Source organism: Chiloscyllium punctatum, chromosome 44, assembly GCF_047496795.1.
Source record: "Chiloscyllium punctatum isolate Juve2018m chromosome 44, sChiPun1.3, whole genome shotgun sequence".
In the NCBI taxonomy this organism is placed as follows: Eukaryota; Metazoa; Chordata; class Chondrichthyes; order Orectolobiformes; family Hemiscylliidae; genus Chiloscyllium; species Chiloscyllium punctatum.
Genome location: NC_092782.1, coordinates 26,207,453 through 26,232,846, shown reverse-complemented (window position 1 = coordinate 26,232,846; position 25,394 = coordinate 26,207,453). Strand labels below are relative to the sequence as shown.

At 38.8% G+C, this 25,394-nt stretch overlaps 1 protein-coding gene across 4 annotated transcripts in view; it reads left to right on the top strand.

The window, feature by feature from the left end:
* Positions 1-25,394, top strand: part of bltp3b (bridge-like lipid transfer protein family member 3B) — a 140,996-nt gene that overhangs the window by 25,510 nt on the left and 90,092 nt on the right. For 3 of the 4 annotated variants that reach the window (XM_072562497.1, XM_072562499.1, XM_072562501.1), the window contains exons 2-3: positions 11,352-11,514; positions 23,982-24,020. In XM_072562497.1, coding sequence (XP_072418598.1) covers positions 11,352-11,514; positions 23,982-24,020 — 202 coding nt within the window. The remainder of the gene's footprint in view (positions 1-11,351; positions 11,515-23,981; positions 24,021-25,394) is intronic. The other variant, XM_072562500.1, reaches the window with a different exon arrangement.

Genomic DNA, 25,394 nt, shown 5'->3' with positions numbered 1-25,394 from the left:
AAGCATTGGAAGAGTGAAACTCCCTCCACATAATGGTTTTATAGGCAACTGCAAATAAACATAAAACTTACCTAAAATCATAGCATCCTTTAGAGTGTGGAGTCAGGCCATTTGGCCAATTGAGTGCACACCCACCCTCTGAAGAGCATCCCACCCTGATGTATGCGACCCCCCCCCCCCCCCCAATCTTATCCATGCAATCCTGCATTTCCCATGGTCAATCCACCTGACTTGCACATCATTTGGGCTGTACAAGGAAACTGGAGGCAATCTCTGCAGACGTGGGGAGAACATGCAAGCTCCATGCAGGCAGCTGCCCGAGGGTGGGATCGAGCCTGGGTCTCTGCCGCTGTGAGGCAACAGCGCTAATCACTGTGCCACCTAAGGTTACCCACACATCTAACTGTATTGGCTGATTTCACAAAGCCAAACCAGTTGCATTTGCTGCCTTTAAAAAATGTATTTTTTCAAAAAAGTTAAACTCATAGCTGATTTGTTAACAAGGCTATTATATGCTAACTGCCGGCATTTGTTCTCAAGCCACCAGAATCTGGCAAATGAACAATTTTGGCTTCCTAAAGCCTCGGAGTAAAGAATTCAACTATTGGCCTTCATTATCCAAGTGGGGGAAATACCTGTACTAGAGAAAATTGAAAAAGGATCCCAAGATTCACTTATTCCCTGGAGTGCGACTGGGTGCAGTTAGGAGAGACTGAGTAGAACGGGCCAAAAGGGCTGTTGTGGCACAATAGCAGTGTCCCTGCCTCTGGTTCAGGCTACCCGGGTTCAAGTCCCACTTGTGCCAGACATGTACAATAGCATCTTTGAACAAGGTGATTTTAAAAATATCTAGAATTGGCCAAAATTCTCTAATGCAGAAGAATTAAAGGTAATTTCATAGAAATATAAAATTCTTGAAGTGTTTGAAAGTGAAGATGTTGAAAACTTATTTCTATTGGGTACATAATCTAGAACTAGGATCATAATCTAAGATTAAAAAAAATTGGACACTTTGGATTGAGGTGGGTAATTTTTCATTCAGTACATTGTAACTCTTTGAAATTGTCCACTTAGAGTAGTGAGAATGTTCAGTCATTGAGTGCATTTGATGCTGAGATCAATTACCTTTTTATCTCCAGAATTGAGGGGTGGGGAGATGGAACTAGAAAGTAGTTGATGTAAAGGTTCACAATATGTTATTGAATGAAGCAGCAGACCAGATGGAGTCGATAGCCTACTTTGCTTCATTTTTCCTTGTTGCCTTCTGCTTGAGCTGTTCTGTTTTGCAATGCATATGTTTTAGGCTGTGTTTTTTGCTGTGTACTGGATTAGGTGATGGGACAGTGAAGCACTTGACAGATGGTGACCTCAATTAGAGAGAACCACTCAACTAAGTTCTTCTGTACTTAGTTTAGTAGTTGTGGAAGAAGTGGTATATTTAAGCTTTTTACATCACCTGCATTAAAACAAAAGCTTCATAAAGAATATCGTGTCTTGGGGTGCTCTTGATCTGTTAGTTTAGAAACCACATCATTTACGTTGTACTCTAGCAGTAGTTGTAGAACTAAATTATTCCATGAAGGTTGTTTGTTGATGATCTTGACCTTGTGCAAGGCAGCATGAGCACCTGTGGTACCTTTGCACTCAATGCTGGTGCCGTGCTGGTAGCAGTCCTCTGAATTGGTGGATATCTGATAGTATCTGTAGGTGTACATTTCCAAAGTGACGGTTTGTTCTGCACATACAATACATTAACAAGCAAAGAGTTTCCATCACGTAATTGTCGTCCGAGCTCTTACATAACTAAATCAATGAGGTTCTTCATTTAAGCTAAGACGTTTTGCTCCCTGTCATGTACATGAAGCCTTTTGCTCTTTGATTTATATTCAAATGTTTTTCTTTAGTTTTTCTTCAATTACAGATGGCATAGAACTGCTAATTTCTTTGGCTTTTCACTTTTAAACTTTATTTTATGCCAATATTTCATGTGCTGAAAGTATATTTGTATGCATGACACAATATTCTTTTATCTTTGAAGTAAATCATGTTACAACCAAGTCTTAAGTGACCCCATCACTGACACAGTTTGATTCTTTACCAAGTTTTTATTCTTTCTGCTGTTAGAATCCCTAATATCCCTCTGTCATGATGTTTCTGTACTATTGCCATCCTCTTGCTCAACAGGAGCAACTCAGTCATGCGAATAAGGTGTGAAAATGAGATATACTGGACTTGTGGATTAATCATGTGGTGCTAGCTCCTTGCATTATTTTGATGACTGAGATTAACTGGGAGGAAATTTGTTGTTCCTAACTACTGTGGAGGGAATTGCAGGCTAGAATAAAATATGTATTTGAAATAAGTCTTCAAATAGCAAAGGATTGTGGTTTAATATACCAAAATTTAATTGTTCCTTGAGATCCATTAGTTATTCATGCAGCATAGTAGCTCAAAAATGGTGAGAAATGGATATTTAGTATATAAGAACATCAAAAGCATCATGGAAGGTAGACAGGATAAAACATGGAGGTGGGTGGCGGTAGTGATTAGGGAAAAAAACCTTAGAAATAAGGTATTTGCTTGAGAGGACAAGGACAAAAATGTTTTGGAAAAATTAAGAAGCAACAGGAGTATGACCATTCTGTCAGGAGCTGGGAAATGATGTGGGTCAAGTGGACCACATAACTGATGGGACATCCTATTGCAAGGTTGAGATCAGTAATAGAGGGTCACAAGTAACCGCATCAACATTGGAAGATAACATATCATTGAGAAAAAGGGATCGAGGTAGGCAGGGTAAAACTGAACCATTCACTGACTGGATACACTACAGTGGAACAGTGGATGATCTTTAAGGAAGTCAGGCTTTGGGCACAAGCAATATCTATGCCATCAATAGTGAAAGATAGGGGAATCAGGTAGGTTAGAGCTAAATTAAGTATAATGTTAAGAAGTGAGGTTGAGAGCGAAGAAAAAGAATGAGAATATAATGTTAGCCAATTAGAAGTTAAAGTCTTCCACTGGCACGTAAATAGGAAGCAGGTGGAGTTGGAGTGGGCATTGGAGGTGATAAATACTTCAGAGATAAATAAACAATGCTAGCCTTGCCTTATGAGTTTTGTATTGGTATTTACTTGGAAGAATAATCTGACACAATATTGGTGGAAGCACAGATGGTAAAAGCAATGGATAAGGTGAAAATTAAGAGGAAGTAGTGGGAGGGCTGGCTTTGCTCACAAAAGAAATTTGCCTGGTTCAGTTGGCTTGCATCCAGGAGTTGCTGAAAGAACTGTGGGTGTGGAATCTGTGCAATAGGATGAGACAGCTCAAAGTTAAAGGAGCAGTTGGAAAATGTATGCATATTGGCAAAATAAAAAAGTGAAATTTAATAGATACGCAAAATACTTCATGTAAGAAGGAAAATAGACAACACATTTTATGAAGTGTTGAACTAGCCAAGGATAAAGCTGAACAAGTGCCACAATACATAACCAGTCGTCAATAGGATGTTGAATTACATAACTAAAACAGTAGAACATTAATGGAGATAATGAAGTTACACAGTGCTCCTCTTAATTTTAGTTGGACATTTAGAAGAATTAACTGAATGCCAATTAAGTTTATTTTCCTTTTCAGTCGAGCGGTCAGGTGATAGTTGGCAATTATCAGGTCATGAGGATCTTTGATCAAAACCGAAAGCAACTGATTTCAGTAATTACTGGCATTGGCAGGCATAAGCACTAAAAGTGAATGTTCATATTTCTACCTTACAGGTTTTACTAGAACCTTGATTCATGATTTTCCCATATTCACTGTTCTACCAGAATTTTTCTATTGATTGCCATTAGTGACAGCAATTTAATATCTTGTTACTTGCTGACCAATTTGGACAATAGTGCTGTGGAGTGGCGATAGGACTTAATTGAAAATAATACCATCTGGTGTTGTACCATAAAATGTTAATTTCCATTGAGCTAATTTGAATTTGCAAACCATCTTCAAAGATTTAACTTGTGTGAAATGTTGTGTACAATGTGAACACTGCTACATTTCAGAAAAAAAGCAAGAAATATTCTGTTCCCAGCTGTTTGAATGTAGTGCTATCTTACCACTGGCCACATTGGAAACAACAAATTTAGATTAAACTTAGGTTCCAATGGTTAATGAAAAAAGGTTTAAAGGTTGGCTTGAAATTTTATCAGTACTATGTAAATAATCATTGATTCTCATTGGTTCACGGGACTGAGACATTAGGATAGGTACTAGCTAAAAACCTGAATATGTGCTTTATTCTCTACCAATTTTGAGTCCACAGTCGAACTGTGCAAGCAAACTGGTAATGTTTGATTTCTTTTAAAAAGAATGATTGATTAATTTTCTTCAGTTGAATACTATTGGGTGCCAAAGGTGAATTTCATTTCTGTACAGAATAAAGCAGGAAAATAAATGTAATAAAGTGTTGCTTGTGGTTTCAAACAAAGATGCTTCTGTTCTTGCATTGATTTAGGCAAATTGACTTCAGTTTAATTTTGCTTGCAGCATATTGTATTTCTACTACCTCCACTAATTTGTTCTAATTTTGAAACTCTGAGCAAATTTATGCAAAATCATTAACATTTGATAACTAAAAGTTCATGTGCAATTTTTAATACAAGCCCCTTTAAATACTTTGACAGTGACTTGCACCAGAGCTTTGAGCTCTAGACAGGTATTGCCTTTTAACAAGTATCTGTCATTTTTCAGTTAGTACATTGTGAATCTCCATCTGAACCATGAGAATAACTAGATTCTGATTTTAATTTTGTAATTAACAGTGGGATTTCAGTGTTGCTGGAAAGATTACAATTTGAACTCTTAATTTTCCTATAGAAGGCGATTAGTGAGCTGGTTCCTTGAACTGTTACAATCCATGTAGTGATGAAATATCAACAGTATTGCCTAAGTTCTAGGCTTTTGACACAGTGACAGCAATTGATTATGGTTCCAAGTCAGGGTGCTTTGTGGCTCGGAGGGGAAGTTGGAGATGACTGTGTTCCTATGTACCCACTATTGTTCTACATGGTAGAGATTGTGGGTTGCATGTGCTGTGGAAAGAAATGTGGCAGCTGCTACTGTGCATCGTACAGGTGGTTCATAATTAATGCTACTGCATCCTGATGGTGAAGGGAGTGGACTTTTAAAATGATGAATCTGCACCAGTCAAGCAGGCTGCTTTACCCGGGATGGTGTCAAAGCTTTCTGAGTGGTACTCATCTAGGCAAGTGGAGAGGATAGCATTACAGTCTTGACTTGTGCTGTGTCTGTGTACAGTTAAGAGATGAATTAGTGTAGAATTCTCAATCTCTGAGCCTTTTTTGTTTTGTAACAATATTTCTACAACTAGATGAGGAGTGAAAGCAGTTGCCTTCTGTTCAGCAGCCTTAGTAGGCACAAGGCAGATAAAATGTTGTAACTTTTTACTGTAAGCAATCAAGAGTCCATGTTCATGTTTTCTTGAGTTGCAGAACCTGCTAACCCTGAGAAGAAAAATTTTAAAAAAAGAAATAAAGCAGCCTGCTTTTGAATAATAAATTGAACTCACCAGTCATTACCTCTCTCACCTGCCCACCCCTTATGTGCATACACCAGTACCAAGGAAGATGAAAGAATATACACTTAAAATGCATTTAGGTGTCTTTTTAATATAAGGTTTTAACCTGAGGTCAAGGTTGATTTGATTTTTTTGATTGCAGTTGCAAATGTTGCAGTTATATTTAAAGTTCTAAGTCCTCTGCTTCTTTCCAGTTAGCGCTGTCAACTATACCCTTTTCCTACTGGGGGAAGGAGACCCCCCTTAAGCCTTTGCTCAGTTTTTTACATTGTTAATTCCAACTCTTTTGGTAATGGCAGTTGATGTTCATTTACAACATGTGAAGATTCTCATGATGCCAAACACATGAGAGGTGAGGACATTTCCTTGATTCCTATGGGATCTGACTGTCAGAATTGCCATTGGGCTCACCCTGCATTTGGTCAAATCCACATCAGTTTTATCAAATTTGGCTAGCCTGTGTTGGTGAGGTGAGCCCTATGGCCATTTTAAGTCAGTGTTTTGGTCCCTTTTTAAAAATCCTTTTCTATCTTTGACAAAGGTGGAGACTACATTGTCAGTGATTCACATGACGAAGAAACCTACCCTGCTGTTTTGATACAGCAGTGAATCTGCACAACCAGTGCCTTTGCTGTTTGAGATTAAGTATCTCTGGACATTGGAGTGTGTATAAGAAAAAATTTAACAAGCAACAAAATTCACAGTTGACCTTGGAGGAGCCTGTGTGGGAGAACTCTAAGCACAGGAGCAGCTAAGTGCATAACTTTACTGTTCCTTTTGTTGTAAGTGAATAGAGTGGATTCTTTTTTGATTGTATGTTTGATTGAGATCTGTCTCTTGATTAACTTAGCATGAGTGCTAAGTTAGCCTGGAGCAGTGTTTCTTTGAGCAGTAAGACTGCTATTTTCTGGGTCTGTAAATTAAGATGCAAAGATGACCTATAGTAGAGTGATGTGCTCTTTCTGTTGGATGTGGAGATTAGGGAAAGTTTCCATTGTTATTGATGATGATGTCTGCCCGAAGAGTGCTTGGTTGCAAATCCTATTAGATCAAATGGATTGGTTCAAGTGGCAGTTAGAGGTTATGAGGAATTTACAAGAGCTAGGGAGTGTGATAGATGGCACTTAAAGAAATGGAGAAAAAAAATCGCAGATACAGTCAGGTAGGTGGGTTACTGCCAGGAAAGGTATGAAAGGGAGGCAGGAATCTCCTGTGGCTATCCGTGTATCAAGCAAGTATGCAGTTTTGGAAAATGTAGGAGGTGATGGACTCTTAGGGGAACGTAACACAAACAGCCAAGCTTCTGGCTGGCTCTAATGAAATGAGGGGTACATCAGGTTCCAAACAATCAATTGTGATGGGGGACTGTGGTCAGAGGCACAAACAGATGTTTCTGTGGCCAACAGTGAGAAATCAAAATGGTGTGTTGTCTCTGTGGTGCCAGGATCAAAGATATCGTGGAGTGCAGAATACTCTCAAAGGGAGAGGGGTCAGCAGGAGGTCATTGTACACATTGGAACTAATGACATAGGAAGGAAGAAGGATGAGATTCTGGATGGAAAATATGGGAAGTTAGGCAGGAATTTAAAAAGGAGGTCCTCAAGGGTAGTAATATCTGGATTCCTCCTGCTGCTGTGAGCCAAGGGGGGTAAGAACAGGAGGATAGAGAAGATGAATGCATGGCTGAGGAGCTGGTGCAAGGGAGAAGGGTTCACATTTTTGGATCATGGGAATCTTTTCTGGGTAGAAGTGACCTGTGTAAGAAGGACAGATTGCACCTGAATCAGAAGGGGACTAATTTACTGACAGGGAACTTTTCTAGAGCTGCTCAGGAGGTTTTAAACTAGTAAGCTAGCAGGGGTGGGACTTGAAGATAGTGAGGAAAAAAAGATCAGTCTGAAAATGGTACAGTTGGGAAAAGGAGCAAGTCAAGCAGTCAGGGTGGGCAGGAACAAAGCAGAGAACAAGGTGGTGGAGGGAATTGGGGCAGTAATTTATGACTGTACAGGACATTGGTTAGGCCAGTTTTGGAATATTGTGTGCAGGTCTAATGTCACTCCTATAGGAAGAAAGTTGTGAAACTTGAAAAGCTTCAGAAAAGATGTACAAAAATGTTGCCAGGAGTTAAGCGATAGGGAGAGGCTGAATAGACTGGGGCTTTTTTTTCTGGAGTGTTGGAGGCTAAAGGTTTATAAAATCATGAAGGGCATAGATAGAATAAATAGACAAGGTATTTTCTCTTGGTTGGGGGAGTCCAGAACTAAGGGCATTGGTTTAGGTTGAGGGGGAAAGATTTAAAAGGGACCTGAGGGGAAACTCTTTCTTGTAGAGGGCGGTGCAGGTATGGACTGAGCAACCAGAGGAAGTGATGGAGGCTGATACAAGGCATCTGGATGGGTATATGAATAGGAAGGGTTTAGCGGGATATAAGCCACATGCTGGAAAGTGGGACTAGGTTTATTTAGGATATATGGTTGGCATGGATGAATTAGACTGAAGGGTCTGTTTCCGTGCTGTGCATTTTTATGATTTTATGAGGCTGGAATTCTCTAGTATTAAAACAGCTGATAGAATTCTAAGATTAGTGGTCCATATTTTCTATCATCATGACAACCCAGTTAAGTTCCGAGTCAACAGTGAGGCCAGGATCTTGATGATAGGAGATTCTGAGATGGCAGTGATATGAAACATCAAGGGGAGCTTTTGAGATTGTCTGTTGCTGGAAATGATTGTTGACCAACACTTGGGTGGTATGCATGTTACTTGCCATTTAACAGCCCAGGCCTGAGTATTGTCCAGGCCTTGCTACATGCTGGCCTCAACTGATTCAATATTTGAAGAGTTTCAACTGGCACAAATGTTACACAATTATCAGCAAAGGTCTACCTTTCTAAAGTTAGGTCATCACTGAAAAAGCGTTTTTAAAGTCGGCCTGGATTATGTCCTAAAGTATTTAAGTGGAGCTTGCACCAACCGCCCTCTGTCTCAATTATCCAACATAAAAGTATATTTAAGAGGATACTTTTTTTTAAAAGTGATTTCTTCCCCTTTTACACACAGAATATCTATGACCTCAGGTTCTGTGGATTATTTTTAAATCTCAACAATTTTCATACCAAAGTTGAGATTCTGAAATAGTTTGCTTTCCTGCTCAGCTGTTCAATAACGTCAGTTACAAGAAACACCTAAAAGTAGTTCCTTTCCCAGTAGTGAAGAATTTGTTTGCAACCCTGCCTGAGAGAAGATGTAAACCAGCCCATGAAAATGCGACAAACTGAGAATAAAAAAGAACATCCTATTCTTAATGACCTGTGTCCACCTGTGAGGTCTGCTATGCAATCATTAAGAAAAATGTCAATTAAAAACCTGAATTTTTCAACTGCCTTAGCAATTTGCAAATGGCACATTTGGGTTTAAAATGGGATTGATAAAAATCGAAGAGAAAAGAATGGTGTATTTAAGATGCTCTAAAATAACACTCAAGGGAAAAGCATGTTCTCTAAAATGAAAATGAGATCACTTCAAAACTAGACTATTAATGAAACAAATCCAAAGTGGTCCAGTTTCTAATATAAAATACCTGCCTTGAAGCATAGTTTACAACATACTCTATTTACTTTTTAAATTAGAACACCATAACTTCAGGAAACTTGTGTGTATAAAAAGCTTTGAATTTCTGATCTTCTCTTCACAGTTGCAGTTCATGGCGTGCATATTTGTATACAACTTGATACTATCAAGTGTTTGATGTAAAAAGTATGCTTTTCATTAAATGGTTATTAATTGTCTGAATCTTGACAGTGGCAGCAGTTTTGTGTGCTCAGCACTTATGTATCTGTACATTTCTTCTGAATTTCCAAAAAAGTGTTCAGCATTTCTTGGGGTCTCCATTACAGTGGAGTAGATTCAGAAGAAGAGAGAACTTGGGCTTTCTTCAAATTATGAGCTTCCATAGTCTGGTGAGTATTTAAAGGTCCATTATTTTAGGATATGTGAATGAATGGGTGGTTGATAGGAATTGGATAGATAGGAATTCTGTTCGGGTCATGATCAGTTAAATCAGATCTAGGGTAGTTAATTCCATTCAGGGGATGTGGTTGAGTTGGAGATGAGGAGAGGTTGTGAGTGCTTGGCAGATGGGTTAAGTTACCAGGTTTGAAACTGTTAAACATTTTCCAGATTAACAATTCAGGCAAATCATATAGATCTAACCAATTCTTCATCTCAGTTGGAGGCATTCACACAGGGTACTGGGCAGAGTGGAAATTGTCCATCGAAAATTTAGAACTTTCCAGGCAATTCCTGCATAGATTCGTGTGTCCAGGTATCCTGAAGTGCACCTTCCATTGTGCATTTGGTCTCTGCAAATGTGCATATGAGTAGAGGAATCGTTTTCCTTTTTTTTCCTTTGATTTTAAAGTTCTCACTCTTATTTTCAAATCCAACTTTTATGTGAAACACTAATTCATTTCAACATTCTACAGTTAAAATACAAGATTAGTTTTTCCTGCCAAATTTGAGGAGATTCTTTTCATGCACCTGTTAAACTCTTGGAAAGGATACTGTTCTTCACATGCATCATGTTTCTTCCCAATACCTGTAAACTTTTTTGCTTCCTTCTGTTTCATTAGTAATGTATTGATCACTTTTTCTGTAGAAGTTGCTACTTTATTAGGATTTGAAGACCACAAGACTTAACTGTAGACAATCAAATTAATTCCAATGTCTGATTGCAGATTTTCTTTTTGGAAGTTCAAACTTTTGTTTTAATTCATTGCTTTCTAAAAAATGTTGAGGCAGTTAAGTTTTGTTCATTTGTTTTTGGGATGTGGGTATCATTGGTTAGGCTAATATTTCTTTCTAATTCATAATTGCTTAAAGGGCAGTTAAGAATCAACCACATTGCTGAGGATCTGGGGTCACATGCCATATAGACAAGGTAAGGGTGGCAAACATCTTTGCCTGAAAGATGTTCATGAATCAGATGAGTTTTTATGACAGTGGTTACATGGTTGCCATTAGATCAGCCTTACACTTCAAAATTGTATTGAATTCACATTTTACCATCTGCCTTGTTGGGATTCAAACAGTTCAGAAAACATGAGCCTGGGATTCTGAATTACTATTCTAGGGACATTACCACTATGCCTTGCCTCTCCTAAACTTGCGTATTTTCCATTCCGAAATATACCTACTCACTAATTTTTGAGTGTTTCCAATTATGAGTACTGCATAAGTTATGCCTCTATTATCTTGTGTTCTCTGTTCCAGTACCTTTGTTCATTAGTCTATTTTTATATGAACAATATACAGATATCTCAAAAACTGATGCCTGGATTTCAATGAAACTTGTTGCACAAATAGGATCTGGGCCACAGAAAAATTGATTTGTTTTTGTGTGGCTGTCTGGATCCTGGAATTTTTTTTTGTTATCTGTTAAGGTTGGGTTATGGGGCAAATTCGCTTATTTTTAGTTTCTTATGAGTTGTTTTACTTCGAATAGATTATGGATTGTCTTAGCTGCTGTGGTGAAATTTGCCACAGCTGTCAAAATGAGTACAATGTTCAGAACATTGGCCTGGAGTCCCATCAGCGAGATGGAAGCTCTTAATAAAATGATTTCTTTTACAGCTCTGCAGTTGCAGGGAATCAACCTGGTAGGGAAAAGCCACAAGGAATAGATTAATAGCTGGAGTAACATTGAGTCAAAACCAGTGCAATAGACAGCCAGTGTATTATCTCTGCCTTTTCTGTTTTTTAGGTTCACCAAGAATCTGTCACCAGATAAAATTAATTTGAGTACTCTGAAAGGTGAAGGTCAGCTGACCAACTTGGAGCTTGATGAAGAAGTATTGCAAAACATGCTGGACCTGCCCACCTGGTTGGCCATCACCAGAGTGTTCTGCAACAAAGCTGCAATTCGGGTAAGAATCCGAATTAGAATCAGTTCCACAAGTGCACATGCTACACTGGAAAGGGAACTAGAAATAAATAGTGGCCGTGAGATGAAAATGACATGAGAACATTACCAATCTGACAGCACAGCAAGTCTATGTGATAAACTATGTATGTCCCTTGTAGGTTCTGTTTCATAAAAATGGTGACAATAAGTTTAAAGGATGCTGCAACATAAAAACTAAAAGCATGAGTAGGCCATTTGGCTCCTGAGCCTTCTCCAGTATTTGATAAGACGATGGCTGATCTGATTACTTTCACTTGATCATCATACAAATTAAATGTTTAGAGATGCCATAGCTCGCCCCTCTAATTTTCTAGAATCTGAAAGAATTTCTAGCATTTGGTAAACAAGTCTAGGGGTAAAGAAAATGTCTGTTATTGCCTTATGTATTTTTAGTTGAACTTTTATTGCTTTTTTAAAAATAGGCATACCTCGTGAAACACTAGGTTGGATATACTATGTAAACAGAGTTACTTGTACAGTCATAGTTTCCTGAAGAAGGGCTTATGCCCGAAACATCGATTCTCCTGCTTCTTTGATGCTGCCTGACCTGCTGCGCTTTTCCAGCAATGCATTTTTCAGCTCTGATCTGCAGTCCTCACTTTCCCCCAGTCATAGTTATACAGCATAAGCAGAACCTTTGGTCTGACTCGTCCGTGCTGACCAGATATCCTAAATTGATCTAGTCCCTATTTCTTTGGATGTGTATTGTTTCACGCCTGTTTTAATTTTGTTTGTGCTCAAACTCCTTTGTATGATGTAATGCTGCAGATTTGCGTGAACCGTGGCAGTCAGGAGAGCTTTTTCCAAAAATCAATTTATTTTAAGTTGAAAGATTAAATAGATTTATTATAACTATTTAAGAAACCTGGTGCATTTATCACAAAACAGCATTTTAGTGACAGTTAGAATTCACCAGCATGTAACCCAATTTTAAATTATTGAAAGCATTTCAAAAATATGCAGGACTATTTGCTTATTCTTTTATAAAATTTTCAGTTTCTTAGTAAATTAGAAACATATTCATACTATTTTTAAAACCTACATATTGTATCCTTGTGCCCAAAAGAATGCGCTTAAGTTGTAAGCTATTCATGAAGGTGTGCAAATGATGTGCAATTCATCAAATCTCCCAAAGTGAACAATTGATCCTAGGTTTGTGGTCAGTTTAATGGCTGGAACCAGCTTTTCACACAATTTTGTTTTACCTTATACCAAAGAATGTAGACACTTGACTTCCACGAAATGTAATTCTTAAATTTTACAAGAGAGACGGTTTGCACCTTAATAGGTTGGGGTCCAGCATTCTGGCAGGCAGGTTTGCTACTGCAACACAGCTATGTTTAAACTAAGTAGCGGGGGGAGGGGACAAACTGGATGTTATAAGAAGGAAATTGAAGGGAAAGCTAGAACAGTTAGAAAGTTAGAACAAGGGAAGTCAAGAAAGACAACTGTAGAAAACTCAAAAAAGGATCATGCTGTAAGGTTGAGTGAAATGGGAGTTGATGGGAAGGGTGAGGGCAGTAACAAATTAAAAATATTATATATGAATGCACAAAGCATTAGAAATAAGATGGATGAGCTTGAGGCTCTTTTGGAAATTGGCAGATACGATGTTGTGGGAATAACTGAGACGTGGCTTCAAGTGGACAGGACCTGGGAAATGAATATTCAAGGCAACACGTGCAATTGTAAGAACAGACTGACGGGCAGAGGGGGTGGGGTGGCCATGTTGTTAAGGGATGATATTCAGTCCCTTGCGCGGGGGGACCTAGAATCGGGGAATGTCGAGTCAGAATGAATAGAGCTGAGAAATTCTAAGGGTAAAAAGACCCTCTTGGGTGTTATCTACAGGCCCCCAAACAGTAGTCTGGATGTCGGATGTAAGTTGAATCAGGAGCTGAAATTGGCCTGTCGCAAAGATGTTACTACAGTTGTCATGGGGGATTTCAACATGCAGATAGACTGGGAGAATCAGGATGGTATTGGACCTCAAGAAAGAGACTTTGTGGAGTGCCTCCGAGATGGATTCTTAGAACAGCTGGTGCTGGAGCCTACCAGGGAGAAGGCAATTCTGGATCTGGTATTGTGTAACAAATCAGAATTGATCAGGGACCTCGAAGTGAAGGAGCCATTGGGAAGTAGTGACCATAATATATTAAGCTTCAATCTGCAATTTGAGAGGGAGAGGGTACAATCGGAAGTGACAATATTTCTGTTGAATAAAGGTAACTATGGAGCTATGAGGGAGGAGCTGGCCAAAGTTCAATGGTGCAATACCCTAGCAGGGATGACAGTGGAGGAACAATGGCAGATATTTCTGTGTATAATGCAGAAGCTGCAGGATCAGTTCATTCCAAAAAGGAAGAAAGATGGAGGCATAGGTGGCTGTGGCTGACGAGGGAAGTTAAGAAACATGTAAAGTTAAAAGAGAAAAAGTATAACATAGCAAAGATAAATGGGAAAACAGAGGACTAGGAAGCTTTTAAAGAACAACAGAGGATTACTAAGAAGGAAATAAGCAGAGAAAAAATGAGGTACGAAGGTAAACTGGCCAAAAATATAAAGGACGATAGTAAAAGCTTTTTTAGGTATGTGAAAGGCAAAAAAATGGTTAAGACTAAAATTGGGCCCTTGAAGACCGAAACAGGGGAATATATTACGGGGAACAAAGAAATGGCAGAAGAATTGAATTGGTACTTCAGATCTGTATTCACTGGGGAAGACACAAGCAATCTCCCTGAGGTAACAGTGGCTGAAGGACCTGAACTGAAGGGAATTTATATTTGCCAGGAATTGGTGTTGGAGAGACTGTTAGGTCTGAAGGTGGATAAATCCCCGGGGCCTGATGGTCTACATCCCAGGGTACTGAAGGAGGTGGCTCGAGAAATCGTGGATGCGTTGGTGATTATTTTCCAGAGTTTGACAGATTTGGGATCAGTTCCTGCAGATTGGAAGGTGGCTAATGTTGTACCACTTTTTAAGAAAGGTGGGAGAGAGAAAGCAGGAAATTATAGACTAGTTAGTCTGACCTCAGTGGTGGGAAAGGTGCTGGAGTCTATTATAAAGGATGAAATTACGACACCTCTGGATAGTAGTAACAGGATAGGTCAGAGTCAACATGGATTTATGAAGGGGAAATCATGCTTGAGTAAACTTCTGGAAGTTTTTGAGGATGTAACTCTGAAGATGGACGAGGGAGATCCAGTAGACATAGTGTACCTGGACTTTCAGAAAGCTTTTGATAAAGTCCCACATAGGAGGTTAGTGAGCAAAATTAGGGCGCATGGTATTGGGGGCAAAGTACTTTCTTGGATTGAAAGTTGGTTGGCTGACAGGAAACAAAGAGTAGTGATAAACGGCTCCATTTCGGAATGGCAGGCAGTGACCAGTGGGGAACAGCAGGGATCAGTGCTGGGACTGCAGCTTTTTACAATATATATTAATGATATAGAAGATGGTATTAGTAATAGCATTAGCAAATTTGCTGATGATACTAAGCTGGTGGCGGGGTGAAATGTGAGGAGGATGTTAGGAGATTACAGGGTGACCTGGACAGGTTAGGTGAGTGGTCAGATACATGGCAGATGCAGTTTAATGTGGATAAATATATGGTTATCCACTTTGGTGGCAAGAACAGGAAGGTAGATTACGACCTCAATGGAATCAATTTAGGTAAAGGGGCAGTAGAAAGAGATCTGGATGTTCTTGTACTCCAGTCAATGAAGGTAAACATGCAGGTGCAGCAGGTAGTGAAGAAGGCTAATAGCATACTGACCTTCATAACAAGAGGGATTGAGTGTACAAGAAAAAAATGTTCTTCTGCAGCTGTACAGGGCCCTGGTGAGACCACACCTGGAGTATTGTGTGCAGTTCTGGTCTCCAAATTTGAGGAAAGACATTCTGGCTATTGAGGGAGTGCAGCATAGGTTCACGAGGTCAATTTTTGGAATGGCGGGATTACCTTACACTGAAAGGCTGAAGTGACTGTGCTTGTATACCCTTGAGTTTAGAAGACTGAGAGGGGATCTGATTGAGACATATAAGATTATTAAAGGATTGGGCACTCTGGAGGGAGGAAACATGTTTCTGCTGATGGGTGAGTGCCGAACCAGAGGACACAGCTTAAAAATACGGGGTAGACCAGAGATGAGGAGAAACTTCTTCACCCAGAGAGTGATGGCTGTGTGGAATGCTGTGCCCCAGAGGGCAGTGGAGGCCTAGTCTCTGGATTCATTTAAGAAAGAGTTGGATAGAGCTCTCAAGGATAGTGGAATCAAGGGTTATGGAGATAAGGCAGGAACAGGATACTGATTAAGGATGATCAGCCATGATCATATTGAATGGTGGTGCAGGCTCGATGGGCAATTGGCCTACTCCTGCACCTATTGTCTATTGTCTAAAATGTTTGCCTTAGCTTAACAGAGATGTTGTGAGTGTTTCTGAGAAAGGTCGGGAAAACTGCAAGGGCTCCTCTGCATGGTGCTGTCACAGCTACATGTAATAGTTTTATGGCAGAAGCTGTTATGCTCTTTGAGATGGAGAGGAAATTCTTTTAGTGGGTTAATTGAGCCATGAGTGCAACCATTCTTCTCGGTGTCCCCATCTTTAGGTTTTGCACATTCCAGTTCCAATTATCCTCTGCCCTGCCATGGGGAGACTACTCCATTGTGATTGCAGTCTCTAAATTTTTTGCAGCAGCTTCTTTACAATTGGTAAGTGGTAAGGCAGTAAATCTACCTATCTGCCTCTCCATGGGAAATGTTTGTAGTGGTGGGACTTTGCCTCAGAGCTGTCCCATTAAGGCTGCCCTGTTTTCAGTGGGACCTACTCCAACATCAAAGGATTGGGAAATTTCAACACTTGTTTTCTTTTTTAAAAAAACTTGAAAATCTGGCAATGTCCAAATTCACATCTGAAATGCTTTCAGAATTAAATTGCTGCACAGTGGTGTGATTCTTGGAAATGAAATGTTAAGTGGACTTTGGATGTATTGGATCCCATTCTGTTTTTCTGTTGTGTCTAAGCAATGGTTGCCAAATAACTAATAATAGTTTTGAAAGAATACCATTATCTTTATTTTTATTTAAATCAGTATAATCAGTGGAACAATTTTATATTCAACTTTTGTTTGCAAATGTATCAGTAAGGTTTCCAGAATTTTGAAGTCCTGTATAGTGCTGCTTAGTAATGTATCTTCAGATGATGTCAAATGATGAAATAAACTTGCTGAACATACATAATAAGAATTTCGAGCTAAAATTCCAATGACTCCTAATATTTATTCCTTTTTTGAAATACATCCAGTGAATTATCGTGTTTTTTCAGAAGTTTGTGTTGCCAAGTGTCATGAAGCTTTAGATAATTTTGTGTTGTAGGCGTAACAACCAAATATAATTTTCAAATATATTGTAATTGGTTTATTTTGCCTTACATATCAGTTATTCAGTGCTTCTTAATAGTCAGGGAGGCTTGTGAGCTTTCTGAATACATCTATATAACCCAGTGTACCCATAAATTATTTGAAATGACGATTTAAAATTTTACCCATTGATCTCTTGCTGCAGTGGATGAAATGCCACCCTAAAGTGGTGAATGCCAACGAAAATAGTAAAACTGTCATGTTTCATTTCTTTTGTTGAAATTTCATTCTGCAGTACAGCTTATAAGCTCAGTGCATTTCTGACACTGTGATGGTATTGGAAAAAGGCAGAGGAGGGTTTTAGTCTTGAGAAATACTGTTTTAACATCAGAAGAATTTACTTTATTTTCAAATGTCTGCTATACAGTCCCCCTTGTCATCACAACATTAAATAGGGAGACTATCTGTTTGTTAAATTGTTCCAAGATGTTTTCCTTTCTTTTTGATGGCAGATTTTCCCCACTCTTTCTTGATGCTGACTTTCTGCTACGTGCCCTGGTTTTCTACTCATTCTATTAACTTCTCCTCTTCAATCAATAATATTTTTAACCTTTTCATTGGTTTTGCCATATTCACTCTTTGCACTTTGCTTCACAGGGAAATCTCAAAATCCAATTGTCTTGTCCATTATTTCATAATTGAATGTGTTTAGCTCTCTAGTTGATGTAATTGCAGGACCCCTGATGGAAGACACTGGCTTGTTTGTGATGTGCAAGCATCTCTTTCACAAAGGATTTTGGCTTTATTCCTCTTGCTAGTTCCGCTCAACTAGATGAACCAGTGTAGAAATTTGACTAATCATGAGCTTGTTCGATGATTCTTGCTATTCAGCCAGCAAAAATGGTTGATAACTTTGATGCAAATGGAATTTTGTGTCATCTGATTTTGACTCAAAATAAAGAAAGATGAAACCTTGAATTTAAAAGAAATCCTAAATTCAGTGATGCAGTGTTAGAACCGTGATTGGCATTACTGATATATAAATGATGAGATGCAAGTGGAAGCATCTCCATAACTGTACTGTGAGGTTCATAATTTAATGTAATTAATTGGGACCTTGGGCTCTAAAGTTGAGGAAAATAATCTTTTGTTTTCAGTTGTATGAAGACTGCAATAGCATGGACTCATGGTGGTGACATCTGTGTCATTGAGGCAGTCCTAGCACTGACTCATGGCTGCTGCTGTGGAGGTGAGTTTGGGTTCCCGGCAACATCTGGATCTAGCGCAGATTCATGCAGGTGGAGGTGAGTTTGGGCCCAGTAAGAGACTTGGCAGGATCAGTAGCAGCTGCATTGGCAAGGGTCCTCAAAGCAGACTTACGGTAGCAGTGGAGTCACGTTTGGGCTGGTGATATTGGTGTTGGTATTGGAAAAGTCTGGCAAGAGTGGAGGCAAGATGGTGTCAAAGAGTGGTGACTTTCTTTCCAGCAAAGGCAGCACAGTGAAGGGGACTCGTGCCTGCCCATAAGGCCCGTGACTATGCACTTAACAAGAAGGCCTGTAAGGTCAGACACTTCTTGATCTCTTCTTTTTTCTGCCTTTTATATTTTATGTTTCGGTATATTTTTGTGTTTTGAGATGGCACTGGTGTGTGGTGTCACTATTTTGTAACAACATACATGTGACAATAAACAAGTCAAATCAAAAGACTGACAGTTTAAAAAAAAAATCCAAAAGTAATTTGTTCAATAAGTTGGGATTTCAGCTAGATGATTAGCATGCCATCTGTGGGGATATATGTGAAGGTGTTCGCTGACTTAACCCTAAGAGAGAGGGACTCGAAATCTTACCAACTTTATCTCATTCCCCCTCTGTACTTAAGTAAGAATCTTACCTTCATTCAGAAAGGAAAGGCCCATAACAAGAAAGATGCAGTTAATAGCAGACTCTAAGCTGAAATGAAGCCCTGTGTTGCTCAGAAGAAAATTCCAGAAGCAGTAGGTTGTGAACAAAAGAGGTATAAATCTTACAAAACTGTTAAAGAAATGAGTTGAAGAAATACATGGTCAGTAACAGTGAGCTGATTTAGCAGCCTGTCTTATGGTCTTGGGAAGAGACATTAACAGAAGAAAATAGCATTGAAAAAATGCATAGAAATTTCCTGGAAAAAAAACCAATTGCACCTGGTCTTGGCAGGAAGAGAAGAAATGTGGAAAAAGCAAAGAAGGATAACTTTCGGACTCTGGGAGAAAGAAATGGATATCTGTGAAAATTAGAAGTTACATTTCTCCCTGTGCCATCTTCGATCCAGTGCTCAGTGTTTCCTCTCAAAACACAATGGTGTCCTCTGATAAGCCAGCAAGTCTGTTAACATCAGCATGTCAGTGGCTAATTTTGCTCCACTTTTGGTAACCTTTTTAAATAAATCTGTGTACAGACTCAACTCTCTGTCACAATAGATCTAGAAATGATGAAAAGGAGATTTGTGGGAGATGGGAATAGACAGCTGCAATGATGGACTTCAGTAAAGAAAGATAGCAGGAGGCTGAAATGCCAACATGGAGTTGTTTGACTAAAAAACCTATGTAACATAATTCACGTTATTAGCAACACTGAAAAACCACGTGAAAGTGTAGATAAAATGTAGATGCCCTATCCTTGTAATGCCATTGCTTTGATCTTGACCATTAGTATGTCCTTTTTAAAATTATAAAAAATTGAGCAGTAAGATGATATTAATAACTGTGCCAGGATATAGCTTTCTGTCTGTAATTTAGCCTGTCATGTTTGTCAGTGTTGATTCTACAGAAGGACTATCTACTGCAATCTCACTTCGCTGCTGTTCACCTGAACTTGATTTAATTTTTAAAATTAGAAATAAACTTGCATTTAACATGAGTGAGATTCGCAGAGAACTTGGAGAAAACTGTTGGTTTGTTTGGAGATTGGTATTTGAAATGGAGGGCCTGGATAAATGATGAATTAGGAGATTAAAGTAAGCCAACAGAATAAAAATAGAAAACTCTGGGCCACTTCTCATAGATTCTGAAGAACATTGAAAATAAGTATGTTCCACAAAACCTGTTTTCTGAAAGATGTGTGCCCAAAATATTAGCTGCTACTGTCTTCACAGATGATGGCTGACTGGGAAAGGGTCCATATTTGGTTTTTATGTCATGTTTCCAGTAGCTGAAACACTTTGCACCTTATTATAGGTTAAAATGACATATTTAAGGTTAGCAGAAGGGGTACATTTGAAAATGGGCATACAAATGAGCATTTTTTGTATTTTTAAAATATAAACCATACTCTTTCAGTATGTAGTGATATTAAAATCAACTTCAATCCCCCAACTCTCAAATGAGCTCTCATATGAGCCAGTTGTGGCTTTGTTTTTAATTGCTGTGACATCCGTAGTTTTGCCTCAGCCCTAAACTCTGGGATACTTTCCCTAAACCCCTCTACTTCTGTTTTCTTCTTGAAGGAACTCCTAAAAAGATGTGTCACACATCTATGTATGCACACAAATAAATTAATTATTTATGTACTTTCCATTATGTCTTGATTGTACAAGGAAATCTACAGTCGTCTCAGCATGGAACGTGCTGAACAGCTACTGATAATCTTTTTCCTGTTTTACTGGAACTGTGAAAGAAAAATAGCTAAACCAAGATAAACCAAATTGACACTGAACAATAGATAGGGTTGATACCACTTCTGTTCATAACTTATCGGCATTACTGCATGACGTATTTAAATAGGTTTAGTAGAAAGTGATCCATATAATTAGAGTAATACTTGTAAAATCCATGTCAGGTTATGTTCTATTTTGAATTTCTCAAATGACATGAGTTTGAATAGGAATAGGAATAGATGTTTCCTCACTTTTAACTCAGTTGTAATCAATGTCAGTCAGAACTTCCAGTCTTGATTGTTATGAAACACAATAGATTTCTTAACCGGTATAATGTATTAGAGGACAAACCAGATAATTTGGTTCTTCTTGGTACAAGGTGTGGTTATTTTAGAAAGATTATACAGCAAATGTAGAAGTAGATGTTTAATATTACATTCAAGTGAGCTGAGCAATTTCAATTAAAAAGGTCATAGCTTGGGTGGAAGCATTGACCTCCTCAGGGTGAATAAATTCAAGTTAAACTGCATTTTTTTTTCTGTTCTGTTTTGTACTTGACTCCCAGTTAGTTCTATGAAATGCACTTTCACAACACACACTTAATTTGATATTTTAGGTTTGTGATAATCCTTGAAGGTTATTTTAGCAGGAGGCTCAGCTGTGAGAGAGCTGAAAATGTGTTGCTGGAAAAGCACAGCAGGTCAGGCAGCATCCAAGGAACAGGAGAATCGACGTTTCGGGCTTAAGCCTGAAGAAGGGCTTTCTCAATTCTCCTGTTCCTTGGATGCTGCCTGACCTGCTGCGCTTTTCCAGCAACACATTTTCAGCTCTGATCTCCAGCGTCTGCAGTCCTCACTTTCTCCACAGCTGTGAGAGAAAACATTAAAGCTTAGTTATACCAGTGTGCTCACATACACTTGAGCTACTGAACGGGGATCAAGTTGAGATGCAATCCTTCACCCAAATAAGCCATTAGGTCAAGTAGTTGCACCCCTACTAAGCTCAAGTAACTCTGCATGAAGTGGTCACTTACCTTGATCAATTTCTCTGATCTAGTCATTTGTCTATTTGCTGAGCCATTGTGAAAGCGAAATAGTTAAATACAATATATTTTTTTAAAAATTCAGTGTACTCGCCTACTTTCCTGTAAGAAATAGATTGAACATTGCATTCTTCAGTGTATTGTTGATATGTGTTTTGCACCAGACCAGAGGTGAAGTCCTGTCCTTTTCCCTCACAACAGTAGTTTGCTAGCAAGAAAAGTAAATTAGTACAGATGCTGGAGATCTGTAATAAAAGCAGTGTTGGAAAACTTAGAAGGTTTGCTATACTTGAAGCAAGCCAAATGGAGTTGACGTTTTAAATCCAGTGACTCTTCTTGGGAACTGAAGTGAGCTGGGAAATTGTTTGTATGCCACTGAGAAGTGGGAAGGAGGAGCAAAAATAACATTGTGAGGATTCCCAGAGCACAAGGTATGATATAGATACAAAGTGGGTATAAATGTGAAGTGTGTACAGTCGAAAATATTGTTTCCTGTGAGTGAACCTATGCAAAAAAGACACAGGGAGTTGGTCAAAACAGAGGACAGTGGTCATGCTCTGAAGTTATTCAATTCAGTGATCAGCGCTGAAGGCTATAAAGTACCCAAGTGCAAAATTAGGAACTATTCCTCCAGCTTGCAGTGCAGCTGTTTTTTTTCAACAACGTTCTGTCCCAAAGAAGAGTCGTAATGGACTTGAAATATCTGCATTTCAGCAAAACATTATGGCCATCCTGACCCGTCACCATTGTGTGAATCAATATTCACTGAAAATTGAGTTCAATTTGATCAGCACCATGAATGCCCAAATTATTCTCATGGGAACCATGCTACACTGTTGTAGGATTCAGTGAGAAATGTCTGATGGAATGAAACCTAATCTCCTCCACATGGCATATTTTCACTTCATAAATGAATACAACTGCCAAATGAAGCTAGTTTCCTCATGTTGCTACAATGCAGTAGCAACATGAGTGATGCTCAACCTTCAGAGGATGCTTCTCTGCTGCAAAAAAAGCGTTGTGCCCATCTGACAAGTGAGTCATGTGGCATATGAATTTCAGTGCTGATGAGATGTTAGGTTTATAGGCCATATCTACCAGAAGATTGGAGGATCACTTCCCTTCGGTTGTTTGCAACTCGTGGAATACTGATCATTCTCAACCAGTCCACACATAAAATGCTGAACGCAGTGTTCAACATTAGTTGTGATTTTGTAATTGGACAGCATTTTCGACATCATCTTGACTGTACAAAGAATTTTCTGATCACTAATTTAGGATTGTCAGTCAAGCTCACAGAGTGGTGGATTTGTATGTACTGGAAGCTTGAATTAGTACATAGGGCCCAGTTTCTTTGCAGACAGAAGAAAGGTGCAAGAACGTGTTTGAATGCAACAAAATAGGTGACAGCGATTCTCTGGTTCATTGCTGAGAGCAATGTCTAGACCAATCATCTGACTCAATCTGCTTTCTTTTAAAAAGTTAAAGAAACCTTGGCAGTTAATTGACTACTGTAACTTATGTTTGCATTGACTATGGCAATATCTTTGCCAATCAGAATCCAATGTAAGTTTATTAATTTTTCTTTGAATTGCACGAATGTCAAAGTATTCTGACTGCAAGAAAAATACCTTCAACAGAATATATTTTTCAGAAGTATCTCCAGTTTAGTAATATCCCATTCTGACAACCTTTTGAGAACCTAAAAATTTGTTTGCCAAAGCTGATGTCATAATCACCTTTACCTGTTTTTAACATCATTCAGGTCGTTAATGTTTGTGATGTGAACATGCCACATAAATTAATCAGTTTTCCAAATGAGTGACAAAGGCCCCAAGGTAGTTCACGGAGCAAATCACTGATCACTGTTTTCTGGTGATGATTTCTCTCTTTTATGCCCTTTTACTTAATGTATTGCCTCACTTAAAGTTTCCATTTTAAAGATCAGTCCTGCTAAAAGTGCCCCCAAATACTTAATGCAATGAATATTATATAGTTACTTATATTATCAGATTTAAGAAATATTCTCCAAGAATTTCATCATATTGATGTATTTTTTACATATGAAGTGGAACAGGACTGAGCGAATTTCCTTTAAAGATATATTTAAACAACCTGTTCATATATATTTTCTAGGTATGATTTCTGGAGGGTCTTTTGGTGTAGTGATAATGTCCCTGCCTCTGGGCCAGAGGTCTGGGTTCAAGTCTAACCAGCACCAGAGGTGACTGATCAGGTTGATTAAAATTTCTGTAACAAGTTCTTATCACCATGGTTGTGTGCTGGTTAATGCTATGCATTGAGGCTGCAGTCATTTCTGTTTGTGATTTAAAAGAATTGTCCAGTTGGAGAAATTGAATGCTTTACTAAATGCCTTATTTTATGTTTCTTGCAGATACACTGGACTAAATTAAAGACTCACCCTATTTGCCTGGTAAGTTCTTATATTTATTATTAAATATGAACAAAATTAGTTGTGATCTAATTTCTGGCAGAACAGAAGAAATAGCGACATTGAAACCAGTTCAGGAATTTGGCCTTATGAACCTGCTCCAACATTACAGCAACCTTCCGCCTCAGCAGTATCCTTAAGTCCTCTGATTCTGTAGAACCCAATTTCTGACTGGTCCCCTATGTTGATACTGTAAGCTCTAGTCCCAGGTCTCCCAGCCAAGGGAATCCTGCTCCTAGCAACTACCTTACTAAAAAACACTAGCCACCAGGATACATGAACATCAACTAGCCACAAAAAGACATGACCCACTCTCAATAGTATCCTTACATACGAATGAGGAAGGACACCACTTCGACTGGGACAACACATCCATCCTAGGACAAACCAAACAGAGACACGCACGAGAATTCCGAGAAGCATGGCATTCCAACTGGAACACTATCGACAAGCACGTTGACTTGAATCCCATTTACCACCCCCTGAGAAAATAGTGTCACCATGGGAAATGACATCACCAACCCATGGAAACTCATAAATAGAAAGCGGCTACACCACCAGTACTTCATCTGAAGGCTCATTGAAGATGTTACCTAAGATTTACCTAGTATGGTGACGAAACATCTGAAAATGAACCTTCCAGCTCAGCGTGCAAACCTACATCCAGGACCTCAACCTGAGCTACAAATCTTATCAAAACTGTCTTATTATGCTGTTATTGAATTTTACATCTTTTGATGAGGATGCTTCTCACTCTTAGAAAATCCCAACAGTTTTAGATTCACTCAATTCAATTTCTCCTTGAAAAATTTTAAATTTTGCCACCTTATGCTTCATCTGCCATATTTTATCCACCCATTCAGCATTTCTATGTCTGTCTTCAACTTCCTAATAATATCATTTTAACAATATGCTTTCCAACCTGTCTTGGCATCATGTGAAAATTTAGCTGCTGTCACCTCAGTCATTGATATAACTTGTAAAAAGCTAAGGCACTAACTTGCAGGTCTCTACTTGTTATGTCTTGCCAATCTGAAAATGGCCCTTTGCATTCTGCCAGCCAGCCAGTCAATCTGCTAATCATAAATCCTTGCTAGAATATTACCTCCTACTTACTTCGATATTGCACAATAATGTTTTATGTTGCACCTTGTCAAATGCCTTCCAGAAATCAAAGTACAATACATCATCACACTTCTTTGATCCACGGCACAATGTTCCTCTTTTACAAAGAACTCCAATGGATTGGTTAAACATGATCTCTCTTCAAAAACAAAGTTTTCCTAATCAAGTTGAATTTTTCTTACTGCCCAGCTCTCACCATCTCAATGGTTGATTCCAACATCTTTCCTGTGA